The sequence below is a fragment of the Cucurbita pepo genome, chromosome 7 (assembly GCF_057944985.1).
Source record: "Cucurbita pepo subsp. pepo isolate OVF chromosome 7, ASM5794498v1, whole genome shotgun sequence".
Lineage (NCBI taxonomy): Eukaryota > Viridiplantae > Streptophyta > Magnoliopsida > Cucurbitales > Cucurbitaceae > Cucurbita > Cucurbita pepo.
Genome location: NC_141804.1, coordinates 556,119 through 570,396, shown reverse-complemented (window position 1 = coordinate 570,396; position 14,278 = coordinate 556,119). Strand labels below are relative to the sequence as shown.

The 14,278-nt window shown below is 40.2% G+C and overlaps 2 protein-coding genes across 10 annotated transcripts; both read left to right on the top strand.

Moving 5' to 3' along the window:
* The first annotated feature begins 1,857 nt into the window (after nucleotides 1–1,857).
* LOC147791576 (uncharacterized) lies at nucleotides 1,858–6,999 on the top strand. Of its 4 annotated transcripts, none has more exons than XR_002815732.2 (4): nucleotides 1,858–3,089; nucleotides 4,217–4,444; nucleotides 4,548–4,621; nucleotides 5,627–5,846. XR_002815732.2 is itself a non-coding variant. In XM_023681976.2 (2 exons), the coding sequence occupies exon 1, from the start codon at nucleotides 1,927–1,929 to the stop codon at nucleotides 3,067–3,069; it is 1,143 nt and encodes a 380-aa protein (XP_023537744.2). In that variant the 5' UTR covers nucleotides 1,859–1,926; the 3' UTR covers nucleotides 3,070–3,089; nucleotides 5,627–5,846. The 4 variants fall into 4 exon arrangements, 1 of the variants encoding a protein (XP_023537744.2); XR_015421729.1 differs by lacking the exon at nucleotides 1,858–3,089 and adding an exon at nucleotides 6,213–6,999 and having other exon boundaries at nucleotides 3,096–4,444; nucleotides 5,627–6,113; XR_015421728.1 differs by lacking the exon at nucleotides 4,217–4,444.
* Nucleotides 7,000–7,835: 836 nt separating this feature from the next.
* On the top strand, nucleotides 7,836–12,876 carry LOC147791575 (transcription termination factor MTERF8, chloroplastic-like). 6 transcript variants are annotated; one of them, XR_015421724.1, is made up of 4 exons: nucleotides 7,836–9,082; nucleotides 9,167–11,623; nucleotides 11,740–11,800; nucleotides 12,648–12,876. XR_015421724.1 is itself a non-coding variant. In XM_087125622.1 (2 exons), exon 1 carries the CDS (start codon nucleotides 7,920–7,922, stop codon nucleotides 9,060–9,062), a length of 1,143 nt encoding a protein of 380 aa, XP_086981748.1. In that variant the 5' UTR covers nucleotides 7,838–7,919; the 3' UTR covers nucleotides 9,063–9,082; nucleotides 12,648–12,876. The 6 variants fall into 6 exon arrangements, 1 of the variants encoding a protein (XP_086981748.1); XR_015421721.1 differs by having other exon boundaries at nucleotides 11,727–11,800; XR_015421723.1 differs by having other exon boundaries at nucleotides 11,727–11,909.
* Nucleotides 12,877–14,278: the final 1,402 nt, after the last annotated feature.

Sequence of the window (14,278 nt, the reverse complement as noted above, 5' to 3'; positions counted from 1 at the left end):
AAAAATGGTACGCTCGTGTCTAATAGCTTTCATCGACGAGCGCAATCTTTTAACCCGCTCATTCGTGTATGTGGAGGATTCACATATCTGTACATATTACCTTTTTAACCGTTTATGAAAATAACTCGATGTTAGCTTAATAGCTCATTTATTGACGTCGAAATTACTATTAATGATAAATACGAAAAATATTTATTATTTACCAACATCAACAACAAACACAATAATTATTTACTATTGGTAACAAATGAGATAAATAAATAAATAAGTAAAAACATAATTAATTAGGTGTGCGAATTTTGGAAGAAAAATATCACATTTATAAATTATTTATTTATGTAATTGATGCCATTAATGACGTCATATATCAGAGAACAACCGTTATTAAAAAAATTGCATGTATAAAATTTAGATTTTAAAATTAATTACACGTCACAAATTATATTTTTGTAAAGAAATAATTAAATCGACCCAACTGTGAAAACTCGCCAGAAAAAATATATTAAATTTTTTTAGACGGATGATTTTAAATCTCTAATTTTTAGATCTTAATAAATGAAATATATAAATTTAGTTAAAATATTTTTTATTTATATATAAATAATAATAATAAATGCACGTAGCTTATTCCATTTTTAAATTTAGTTACATTAAATATAAGATTACACATGGAATATAAATAAGCAATAATTTAAACTTATATATTAGAAAATGACCCGCTCCCGCTCCCATTATTGTCAGCTTCACGGTCTTAAAATTGTTAAAAATACATGGGTTCGTAATCCACTTATTGAGACTCAGCATCTAGCGCATATTGTCTGTTTTGACCCATTAAATCTCAAAATCCACCCAATCGAGGCCAGCATATAGTGCATATTGTTCGCTTTAACCGGTTACGTATAGTTGTCACCATCACGATTTTAAAACGAGTATGTTAGGGAGAGATTTTGTACATAGGAATGCTTTGTTCCCCTTTTCAACCGATGTGAGATCTCGCATTTAGCATTGTCGAAGCTATGTGAGCGTGATCAGTAGCCTTCTTACGAACCCTGCGTGAACAATCCTTCTATTGCTCGCACCTCTATCCTTCACAACTACACCGCCATTTCCATCCCCGTACTCCTTCATAAGCTCGACTCTATTCGCCCGACTTGATAGCTATTTGATGGAGTATTTTGGGTGACGCTTTGGTTGAAGTTTCCTAGGGTGATAATATCATATAAATAATCTGTAACGACCCTCACATTAGTTGGGGAGAAGAACAAAACACCCTTTATAAGGGTGTGAAAACCTTTCCATAGCATACGCGTTTTAAAGCCTTGAGGGGAAGTATGAAAGGGAAAGCTCAAAGAGGACAATATCTGCTAGCAGTGGATATGGGTCCTTACAAATGGTATAAGAGCCAGACACCGGACGATGTACCAACCTTCTCGCTATTCCCCAAAGGGAGATAGACACGAGACGGTGTGCCAGTAACGACGTTGGGTCCCAAAGGGGGTGGATTTAGAGGGGGTTCCACATCGATTGAAGAAAGGAACGAGTGCCAGCGAGGACGCTGGGCCCCGAAGGGGGGTGGATTGTGATGTCCCACATTGGTTGGGGAGGAGAACAAAACTCGGTGTGGAAACCTTCCCCTAGCATACGCGTTTTAAAGTCTTGAGGGGAAGCACGAAAAGGAAAGTACAAAGAGAACAATATCTATTAGGAGTGGATCTCAATAGTTACCTAACCTAATATACTTTTATTTATTTTTTATTTTTTAAGCTTTAAGAGCAAATTATTGGAAAAACTTAGACAATATTGTTTTTATTTATTTAATTTTTAAATTTCAACTAAAAATAAAAAACTGTATCAACAAGAGAGCGGGACGTCCAAACGCAACCCTCGATTGAATCCCGCCTTCGCAACCTCTTCTGTCACTCTCCAATGACCAATTTTCTGTTCAAAGTTCCTCTGCGTCTCTTCGCTCAAGATCTCCATAAGTTTGCAGGGAACGACACCACAATTTCCCGCAAATTCCTCTCTTCTCTGTCTGAAATCTCTGAATCAACCAACAATCGGACGGTCGACTACCTTGTTCATACCCTTGGATTCTCCAAGGACTCAGCTCTCGCCGCTGCGAAGCGAATCCATCTCAAAACTACTGCAAATCCCGACTCTGTAATTGCTCTCTTCAAGGCCTATGGATTCACACTGTCCGATACTGCCAGCATCTTTTGCAGAAATCCTAATCTCCTCCTTGCTGATCCGGACACAACACTCAAACCTAAGTTTGAGTTTCTCTCTCGAAATGGTTTCACCGGTCATGTTCTCGTCGACGTGATCTCTAGGGACCCGTCAATTCTTAGAAGGAGTTTGAAGAAGCAGATTGTTCCGTGTATTGATCTTCTCAGAATTTTTTTTGGCTCTACTGATGGTATAGTCTCGCTCTTTTCTGCTAGACGTGGGACTTGGGTTTTCCGAAACTTTTCAGAATCTGTGGCTCCCAATATCGAACTATTGAGAGCTAATGGCGTGCCCGATTCGAACATCGCGAAAATGATTTGGCTGCGCCCGAGGACACTAGCAAGGGATGCGGAAGAGTTCAGTGACATCGTCGAGAAGACGAAGGTAGCTGGTTTTAATCCTTCGAGCCCGATGTTTATTGATGGGCTGTGTACGTTTTTAGGGATGAAAAAGGACAAATGGTTATCGAAACTGCATATTTTTACAAGTTTTGGGTGGTCAGAGGAGCAGTTTCAATCTCTATTTCGCAAGCAGCCCAAGATTATGAATTCGTCTGAAGAGCAAATAAAGAGGGCCTTGGATTTCTTTATGAACAAATTGGACTGGACGCACGAAGAAATTTGCAAGTACCCAAATGTACTTCATCTTAGTTTTGAAAAAAGGGTGGTTCCGCGGTCGTCTATTCTTCAGCACCTGATATCAAAAGGTTTTATCAAGAAGACAAGTTTTGGCAGGGCATTTTTTATTACCGAGGATAAGTTTTTGGTCAAGTTTGTGATGCAGTATCTTTCTGAGGACCCACATCTACTTGAGATGTACCAGAAGAAGATGGCAGTTTTATAAACGCTTGGAGTGCAATTTAGGTAATTCGTCTCTTTCTGCAAAAACTGTGCACTTCACTTGTGAGAAGATTTTAGGTTTGTGTGTAAAACTTATGAAATTTCACAGATCTTAGAACTGTTATTCACTGACAGAAGACCCGTGAAGAAGGTTATAGCATTTAGATCTTTTAGGAATGTTCCCACTTGCACGAGACTGCCTGCCAAGAATCAAGTAACTAATATGATGCTTAATTTTAAGAAATGATATACTTAAAACTATCCCCATAACATCAAATGTCCCAATAAGAATCAACTACAATTGAGTTCATACTGTAATTAATTGACTTTTGGTGGGTCATTGGAGCTTCTGGTAGATTACCCTGTCCTATTCTATTAGCATGTTACAGTACGAGATCCAATAACCTGCCAAAAATCATGTAACTATAAAGTTTTTGTAAATGAAAAAATGTGAGATCCCACCTCGATTGGAGAGAGGAATGAGTGTCAGCGAGGATGCTGGGCCCCGAAGGAGGTTGGATTGTGAGATCCCACATTGGTTGGAGAGGGGAATGAACCATTCTTTATAAGCGTTTGAAAACCTCTCCCTAGCAGATGCATTTTAAAAACCTTGAGGGGAAGCCCGAAAGGGAAAGCCGATGACAATATCTGCTAGCGGGGGCTTGGTCTGATACAAAAAAACCTCGAGGAAATTGTAACGTCTCGATGCTTTAGTTTAGGAGATGTGCTATCCCCCTGCTAGTTTGGCCTTCTTACTCTGCGAACAACCTCCTCGAGTTACTCCCTTTTAAGAGGAGGATAAAGTTCTTTGGAGGATTATTGTAACAGTCCAAGCCCACCGCTAACAGATATTGTCTTGTTTGGGTTTTCTCTCAAAGTTTTTAAAACGCGTCTGCTAGGAAGAGGTTTCCACACCCTTATAAAGAAGTATTCGTTCCTCTCTCCAACCGATGTGGGATCTCACAATCCACTCCCCCCTTCGGGGTTCACTCTCCTCGTTGACACTTGTTCCTCCAATTGATGTGGGATCTCACAAGATACTATGAGTTAGGAATTATAGGTTCAGGAGTAGGATAACTTTTGTGGGGGAGGCAGGATAGTTTAAAATCAAAGAAATCTCTATTCTTCACACCCCACCATTTTTCTTCCAGATTCTCGTAATGCGACCCAAAACTTCAGATTAGCATTTTTCTTCTTCCTCGGTGGTCTAAGGTGTTATTCATCCAAGAACATGAACTTCCTGTTAGCAATGATAATTGATCGTTGGATTTAAAGAGCCATTGGACCAAATCGACTCGCTGTACCAAACCGCTCTACCAGAACCGACCAGACCCGACCCAATTAGCAGATTTGGATCCACTACCCAAATCGACCCGAAGGTATGCATGACCCACGGTTCAGAGGCCAATGCTCGCAAATTTGTATTATTTTAACTCGAATCCTACTCAACTTCTATAGTTTTGATATATTTTCTCAATGTAGGACCTAATTGTAGATCTTTGAACGAATTGGACATTTGTTGAAGACCCGAAACAATCTCGGGAAGTCTACAACAAGTAAGTAACCGCATGGAGCAAGTTCTAAGAAATGCTTGTAGGAGTCGGTTTGGAGTATGGGCAAATGATCTAGTATTATACTTAGGAGTTTGGTTAACATTAGTTTCATGTATGGTACTTAGATATCGTGAGTGTTTATACCTTGATTATAGTTAAGGTTATATAGCTTCCGCATGCATTATTGTGAATTTCTCTGATAGGCGTTTTGGGTTTATGTGTTTCCTAGGAAGTCGAGATAGCTTGTTATTTCTTGATTTGCATGATAAGTATGATGTGAGCCTTGATACTTTGTTCTGCTTTGTTTTGGGGTGTGGATAGCCCATTACTGCCTATTTGTGAATTAAGCCATTACTGATAGGCGTTTTGGGTTTATGTGTTTCCTAGGAAGTCGAGATAGCTTGTTATTTCTTGATTTGCATGATAAGTATGATGTGAGCCTTGATACTTTGTTCTGCTTTGTTTTGGGGTGTGGATAGCCCATTACTGCCTATTTGTGAATTGAGCCATTTTGCTATGTGCAAGATAGCGTGAATTATGAATTTTGTAGATTATGAGTTACCGTCTTTTAGTTGTCACCTATTGTGGATATGGGTGGCCTTAGTAAGTATCCTACTGTAGTACCACGTCAGGGGTGCCTAGCGGGGAGAGCCATGGCCTTTTACTGATCTAAACCCGACCGGGGTGTAAGACAGGTAGTTTACTGACCCAGCTCGACAGGGCGTAGTGACAGGTAGTTACTGATTCTCAGGAACAAATAGTTAAGACCCGACACCACCAGGGGAAAATCCACTGATTTAAGCTCAGTAGATAGTTAGGTATGGAAGAAAATCCATATCAATGAGAATCCATGGGGTCTTCTTTTGAGACCGTAGTAGACTTTGCTAGAGATAGATTCGAGCATATAACCGAAGTTTTCCGTGAATAGGATTAAGTCCAATAAGAGCCTACAAGTAGGTTGCTTACGGAGTATTTTTATACTCATCCCATGTTGTTGCTATTTTTCAGGTAGACCAATGTCGGTGGCGGGAACGTGTGGAGCCGTGCGGCTATAGTGGAGACCCTAAGATCGAGTCCTCTTTGTCCATGTCGTTTTAATGTCATTTTGATGTTTATTTAGGGAAAACTTGTGCTATTTTGTAACTGATTTTCTTTTGATGTGTTTCCTCGAATCCCATTATGTTTTGGAACTATTTGGATTTTAATGCTTATCAGATAACTTTAATTTTATTGTGTCTCCCGTTTTATCAAATGAAAATGTTGCAAGACTTTTTATCCTAAAGTCCACGTAGCGATTTGTGATTCGATACGTCGGAGAGCGGTCATTACAGTATGGTATCAGAGACCTAGTTTGTTAGGTCTGTAGACCCTCCTTTATCTAGAGTGTCAGTTGGGTCTAGAAGTTCCGAAGGGAGTAGTGATGAAGTTTCGGATAAAGTCGTGGAGGTGCTTATGATTGACACGCCGAGTGGCCCGGGCCTTTTGTTCCCGAAGGGTATGAAGTTTCCCTCTCATTTCTGCCTTTCTGCTTCTCTCATGTGAAGAAAGTATATGAGCTTATTTTATCTCTAACCATCAGCATTTTCTCTAAAAGGGAGGCTGGGAAAATGACGAGATGGTGGAGGAGGTTGCTGTAAGGGAAGCTCCGGGAAAAGCATGAAAAAAAAAGGCTCGAATGGTACGATCCCTCTGTCACCCCAAAACGAAAGGAGCGATCTCGTAGTTCTTTGTCTGTGAAGATACGTTGTTAGGTGCTCCGTTTTATTTTTCCATTGAGGCCGAACATAAACCTGTGCTCGAGAGATAGCTGTCCATATACTGATAAGGGATGTATGGATTCTCGAGAAGAGAGGAGCCGAGGTGGTCCCTCCGGACTGCTGGATCCCACGAGTGAATAGAAAGTTGGATCTCACCTGAATCGACCCATCTATCCTCTTGAGGAGAAGTTTGGTTTCAAACCCCGGTTCAAACAGGAGAAGTGCGCCATGCTAATGTGCCTTGGATGATCCAGAATTGTTTTTTCTCATATCCTCTTGTGAAAATTGAAGGTTGTTTCATCTAACGTGTGTGTGTATATATATATGATTGGAAGAGGAGTGCTGAGGAGTGTTGATGTGTGTATCATTTTTAGTAGCTTTCTGTAGGACTACGCAATGAAGTGGATTGTCCAGGCGGAGGATCTTTTGAGCCTCTATTACCATGGCTGGTAGATATGCATGAATGCACGCTACGGAGAGACTGGGGAGAGCTATTTAAATGTCCAAACTAGGAAAATATACGAAAGAATAAGGTTAGTCATGTTGTTTTGATATTATGTCTGGTTAACATTATGTGAGATTCCACATGGAATATAAATGCAGGTAGCTTATTCCATTTTTAAATTGAGTTTCATTAAATATAAAATTACACATTATATATATAAAAGCAATAATTTAAACTTATATATTAGAAAAGGGCTCGCTCCCGCTCCCATTATTGTGAGCTTCACGGTCTTAAAATTGTTTAAAATACATGAGTTCGTAATTCACTTATTGAGACCCAGTATCTAGCGCATATTGTCTGTTTTGACCCATTAAATCTTAGAATCCACCATCGGGGTCCAGCATATAGTGCATATTGTTCGCTTTAACCTGTTACGTATAGATCACGGTTTTAATACGAATATGTTAGGGAGAGATTTCCACGTAAGGATGCTTTGTTCCCTTTTTCAACCCATGTGAGATCTCACATTTAACATTATTGAAGCTACGTGAGCATGATTAGTAGCCTCCTTACGAACCCTGCGTGAACAATCCTTCCATTGCTCGCACCTCTATCCTTCACAACTACACCGCCATTTCCATCCCCGTACTCCTTCACTGACTCGACTTGATTTGCCCGACTAGACGACTATTTTATGGAGTATTTTGGGTGAGGTTTTGGTTGAAGTTTCCTAAGGTGATAATATCATATAAATAACTTGTAACGACCCTCATATTGGTTGGGGAGTAGAACAAAACACTCTTTTATAAGGGTGTGGAAACCTTCTACTAGCATACGCGTTTTAAAGCGAAAGCCCGAAAGTGAAAGCCGAAGATAATATCGGGTAGCAGCGGATCTGGGTCGTTACATAACCTAATGAACTTTTATTTTTCTAAGCTTTTAAGAGCAAATTATTGGAAAAACTTGGACAATATTGTTTTTATTTATTTATTTTCTAAATTTCAACTAAAAATAAAAAACTGTATCAACAAGAGAGCGGGACGTCCAAACGCAACCCTCGATTGAATCCCGCCTTCGCAACCTCTTCTGTCACTCTCCAATGACCAATTTTCTGTACAAAGTTCCTCTGCGTCTCTTTGCTCAAGATCTCCAGAAGTTTGCAGGGAACGACACCACAATTGCCCGCAAATTCCTCTCTTCTCTGTCTGAAATCTCTGAATCAACCAACAATCGGACGGTCGACTACCTTGTTCATACCCTTGGATTCTCCAAGGACTCAGCTCTCGCCGCTGCGAAGCGAATCCATATCAAAACTACTGCAAATCCCGACTCTGTCATTGCTCTCTTCAAGGCCTATGGATTCACACTGTCTGATACTGCAAGCATCTTTTGCAGACATCCTAATCTCCTCCTTGCCGATCCGGACACAATACTCAAACCTAAGTTTGAGTTTCTCTCTCGAAATGGTTTCACCGGTCATTTTCTCGTCGACGTAATCTCTAGGGATCCGTCAATTCTTAGAAGGAGTTTGAAGAAGCAGATTGTTCCGTGTATTGATTTTCTCAGAAATTTCTTTGGCTCTACTGATGGTCTAGTCTCGCTCTTTTCTGCTAGACGTGGGACTTGGGTTTTGCACAACTTTTCAGCATCTGTGGCTCCCAATATCGAACTATTGAGAGCTAATGGCGTGCTTGATTCGAACATCGCGAAGATGATTTGGGCGCGCCCGAGGACACTAGCAAGGGATGCGGAAGAGTTCAGTGACATCGTCGAGAAGACGAAGGAAGCTGGTTTTAATCCTTCGAGCCCGATGTTTATTTATGGGCTGTGTACGTTTTCAGTGATGAAAAAGGACAAATGGTTATCGAAACTGCATATTTTTACAAGTTCTGGGTGGTCAGCGGAGCAGTTTCAATCTCTATTTCTCAAGCAGCCCACGTTTATGTATTCGTCTGAAGAGCAAATAAAGAGGGCCTTGGATTTCTTGATGAACAAATTGGACTGGACGCACGAAGAAATTTGCAAGTACCCAAATGTACTTTATCTTAGTTTTGAAAAAAGGGTGGTTCCGCGGTCGTCTATTCTTCAGCACCTGATATCAAAAGGTTTTATCAAGAAGACAAGTTTTGGCAGAGCATTTTTGATTAGCGAGGATAAGTTTTTGGTCAAGTTTGTGATGCGGTATCTTTCTGAGGACCCACATCTACTTGAGATGTACCAGAAGAAGATGGCAGTTTTATAAACGCTTGGAGTGCAATTCAGGTAATTCGTCTCTTCTGTAAAAACTGTGCACTTCCCTTGTGAGAAGATTGTAGTTTTGTGTGTAAAACTTATGAAATTTCACAGATCTTAGAACTGTTATTCACTGACAGAAGACCCGTGAAGAAGGTTATAGCATTTAGATCTTTTAGGAATGTTCCCACTTGCACGAGACTGCCTGCCAAGAATCAAGTAACTATTATGATGCTTAACTTTAAAAATTGATATGCTTAAAATTATCCCCATAACATAGATGTCCCAATAAGAATCAACTACAATTTAGTTCATACTGTAATTGATTGACTTTTGGTGGGTCATTGGAGCTTCCGGTAGATTACCCTGGCCTATTCTATTTGCATGTTTACAGTACGAGATCCAATAACCTAACAAAAACCATGTAACTATAAAAAAAAATGAAAAAAATGTGAGATCCCACGTCGATTGGAAGAGGAACAAGTGACAGCTAGGACGCTGTGCCTCGAAGGGGATGGATTGTGAGATCTCACATTGGTTGGAGATGGGAACGAAACATTCTTTATAAGGGTGTGGAAAACTCTCCCTAGCAGACACGTTTCAAAAACCTTGAAGGGAAGCCCGAAAGGGAAAACCCGAAGATGACAACATCTGCTAGCGGTGGGCTTGAGTTGTTACAAAAAACCTTGAAGAAAATTGTAACATCTCGATGCTTTAGTTTAGGAGATGTGCTATCCCCCTGCTCTTTTTGTGGTTGCTGCTGATTGATCCAGTAGGCTATTAATTTATGGTTAACATGCTTGTGATCTTTGGAAAAATTCTGTAGTTGGAAGTGCACATTAAAGGTGAACCATATCTTTAGTATGAAATTATCTGGTTTGTAAAGCTGAAGACTTCGCAGAAGATAGTTTGGATCTTTGTGGCTTAAAAGTTGAAACCAAACTTTCTAAATGGTAAATGTCCAGAGTAAATTGGTGTAGAAGGACTTTTGAGACACAGACTCAAGTTCGGATTTTGTAATGGATCTTTTCCAATCAAATACCTTGGTCACTGAGATGGAACCCAATAGGTTAATCAAAATAAAGTGGAGTATGAAAGGATGGAGATATAGAGGAAGTGGGATTTGAGCTATGAGAGGAATCTTGAAGGAAAATACTTTCCATATACAACATTTGAAGGTGTCTAGGTACTACACATCTCCCTATCAGCCACAAGTTCTTCCTAGAGTTAGAAGTGAAGGCCTTGTCCTCTAAATAGAGAAATTCTTGAGGAAAAAGAATTGGTTTCCTAACCAAAATGGTTAAACTGAATTCAAATAGAAGAATGAATAATGTCCTGTTCTTTCCTTGATATCTAATTCCTTCCAAACACTGACTGGAGACTATGAAAATCTATATGAGGGCAATCCCGAAGATGGGGAATCCCCATTTGAAGAGGGCAAAAAGGCATTGAACACTGTTGAAATGATTCGGAATAGTAGTCTGTTGGTTAACTTTAATCCAAGATGGAGTTATATCTGTGAAAAGCTTTCTGATGATGACTTCATTGGAAGACAGGACACTTCGTACGTGTAGTCCACTAGACCTTTTGGGTGGGGTTTTCCCTTCCTCACTCACTAGGCTGCCTTTTTTTTCGTTCTTTTGTTAATAATACAGTGTGAAAAGCAAAATGGAGATCTTAACTTCCTCTTTAATTCTGTCCTCTGTTGTGGAACCGTTGGTCTACACGCTAAAGGATTGAGTTGGTGCCAACTTAGTTTGGCCTTCTTACTCTGCGAACAACCTCCTCCAGTTACTCCCTTTTAAGAGGAGGATAAAGTTCTTTGGAGGATCATTGTAACCGTCCAAGCCCACCGCTAATAGATATTGTCTTCTTTGGGTTTTCTCTTAAAGTTTTTAAAACGTGTCTGCTAGGAAGAGGTTTCCACACCCTTATAAAGAAGGATTCGTTCCTCTTTTCAACCGATGTGGGATCTCACAATCCACTCCCCCCTTCGGGGTTCACTATCCTCGTTGACACTCGTTCCTTCAATTGATGTGGGATCTCACAATCATGGCGAAGGTTGAATACTATGAGTTAGGAATTATAAGTTCGGAAGGAGTAGGATAACTTTTGTGGGGGAGGCAGGATTGTAATAACTCGTACCGCTTGCATTAAATGAGGAAAAGCCAGTTGTACCAATAAAAGGAAAATGTATATATAAATATATATATAAATATGAAAAGACAGAAATATGAAGGGGCAGAAATATGAAAAGGCAGTGGGTAGGTCTGCCACCTACCCAAAAACTTTTATTTAACTCTTGTTGGTAAGAGGCCAATAAATCTGAGGGAGTGGGTAGAACCAAGATGTTTTGAAATAAGAAGGAAAAAAAAAAAAAGGGAACATCGGTAAGTGTCGAAGAAGCTGAAGAAGGAAAGGAAAGTCGTGGGAAGGAAGGAGCTGATCGTTGGATTTAACGAACCGTTGGACCAAATCGACTCGCTGTACAAACCGCTCTGCCAAAACCGACCCGACCGGACCCGACCCAATTAGCAGATTTCGATCCACTACCCAAAACTAGACCCGAAGGTGTGCATGACCCATGGTTCAGAGGCCAATGCTCGCAAATTTGTATTATTTTAACTCGAATCCTACTCAACTTCTATAGTTTTGATATATTTTCTCAATGTAGGACCTAATTGTAGATCTTTGAACGAATTGGAAATTTGTTGAAGACCCGGAACAAGCTCGGGAAGTCTACAACAAGCAAGTAACCGCATGGAGCAAGTTCTAAGAAATGCTTGTAGGAGTTGGTTTGGAGTATGGGCAAATGATCTAGTATTATACTTAGGAGTTTGGTTAACATTAGTTTCATGTATGGTACTTCGATATCGTGAGTGTTTATACCTTGATTATAGTTAGGGTTATATAGCTTCCGCATGCATTATTGTGAATTTCTCTGTTAGGCGTTTTGGGTTTATGTGTTTCCTAGGAAGTCGATATAGCTTGTTATTTCTTGATTTGCATGATAAGTATGATGTGAGCCTTGATACTTTGTTCTACTTTGTTTTGGGGTGTGGATAGCCCATTATTGCCCATTTGTGAATTGGGCCGTTTTGCTATGTGCTAGATAGCGTGAATTATGAATTTCGTAGATTATGAGTTACCGTCTTTTAGTTGTCACCTATTGTGGATATGGGTAGCCTTAGTAAGTATCCTACTGTAGTACCACGTCAGGGGTGCCTAGCGGGGAGAGCCATGACCTTTTACTAATCTAAACCCGACCGGGGTGTAAGACAGGTAGTTTATTGACCCAGCCCGGTGGGGCGTAGTGACAGGTAGTTACTGATTCTCAGGAACAGGTAGTTAAGGCCAGACACCACTAGGGGAAAATCCACTAATTTAAGCTCAGTAGATAGTTAGGTATGGAAGAAAATCCATATCAATGAGAATCCATGGGGTCTTCTTTTGAGACCATAGTAGACTTTGCTAGAGATAGATTCGAGCATATAGTCAAAGTTTTCCGTGAATAGGATTAAGTCCGATAAGAGCGTACAAGTAGGTTGCTTACGGAGTATTTTTATACTCATCCCATGTTGTTGCTATTTTTCAGGTGTTAAGTAGACCAATGTCGGTGACGGGAACGTGTGGAGCTGTGCGGCTATAGTGGAGACCCCTAGATCGAGTCCTCTTTGTCCATGTCGTTTTAATGTCATTTTGATGTTTATTTTGAGAAAACTTATGCTATTTTGTAACTGATTTTCTTTTGATGTGTTTCCGCGAATCCCGTTATGTTTTGGAACTATTTGGATTTTAATGCTTATCTGATAACTTTGATTTTATTTTTTCTCCCGTTTTATCAAATGAAAATGTTGTAAGACTTTTTATCCTAGTGTCCACGTAGCGATTTGTGATTCGATGCGTCGGAAAACGGTCGTTACAGTTTGGTATCAGAGCCCTAGGTTGTTAGGTCTTGTAGACCCTCCTTTATCTAGAGTGTCAGTTGGGTCTAGAAGTTCCGAAGGGAGTAGTGATGAAGTTTCGGATTAAGTCGTGGAGGTGCTTATGATTGACACGCCTAGTGGCCCGGGCCTTTTGTTCCCGAAGGTATGAAGAGTTTCCCTCTCATTTCTGCCTTTCTGCATCTCTCATATGAAGAAAGTATATGAGCTTATTTTATCTCTAACCATCAGCATTTTCTCTAAAAGGGAGGCTGGGAGAATGACGAGATGGTGGAGGAGGCTGCTATAAGGGAAGCTCCGGGAAAAGCATGAAAAAAAAGGCTCGAATTGTACGATCCCTCTGTCACCCTAGAATGAAAGGGGCGATCTCGTAGTTCTTGGTCTGTGAAGATATGTTGTTAGGTGCTCCGTTTTATTTTTCCATTGAGGCCGAACATAAACCTGTGCTCGAGAGATAGTTGTCCATATACTGATAAGGGATGTATGGATTCTCGAGAAGAGAGGAGCCGAGGTGGTCCCTCCGGACTGTTAGATCCCACGAGTGAATAGAAAGTTGGATCTCACCTAAATCGACCCATCTATCCTCCTGAGGAGAAGTTTGGTTTCAAACCCGGGTTCAAATAGGAGAAGTATGCCATGCTAATGTGCCTTGGATGATCCAGAATTGTTTTTTCTCATATCCTCTTGTGAAAATTGAAGGTTGTTTCATCTAACGTGTGTGTGTATATATATATATGATTGGAAGAGGAGTGCTGAGGAGTGTTGAGGGGTGTATCATTTTTAGTAGCTTTCTGTAGGACTACGCATTGAAGTGGACGGTCTAGGCGGAGGATCCCTTGAGCCTGTATTACCATGGCTGGTAGATATGCATGAATGCACGCTACGGAGAGACTGGGGAGAGCTATTTAAATGTCCAAACTGGGGAAATATACGAAAGAATAAGGTTAGTCATGTTGTTTTGATATTATATCTGGTTAACATTATGTGAGATTCACGTTGAATATAAATGCATTTAGCTTATTTCATTTTTAAATTTAGTTACATTAAATATAAAATTACACATTATATATATAAAGGCAATAATTTAAACTTATATATTAGAAAAGGGCCCGCTCCTGCTCCCATTATTGTGAGCTTCACGGTCTTCAAATTGTTAAAAATACATGGGTTCGTAATCCACTTATTGAGACCACGTATCTAGCGCATATTGTCCGTTTTGACCCATTAAATCTCAGAATCCCCCATCGGGGCCCAGCATATAGTGCATATTGTTCGCTTTAAC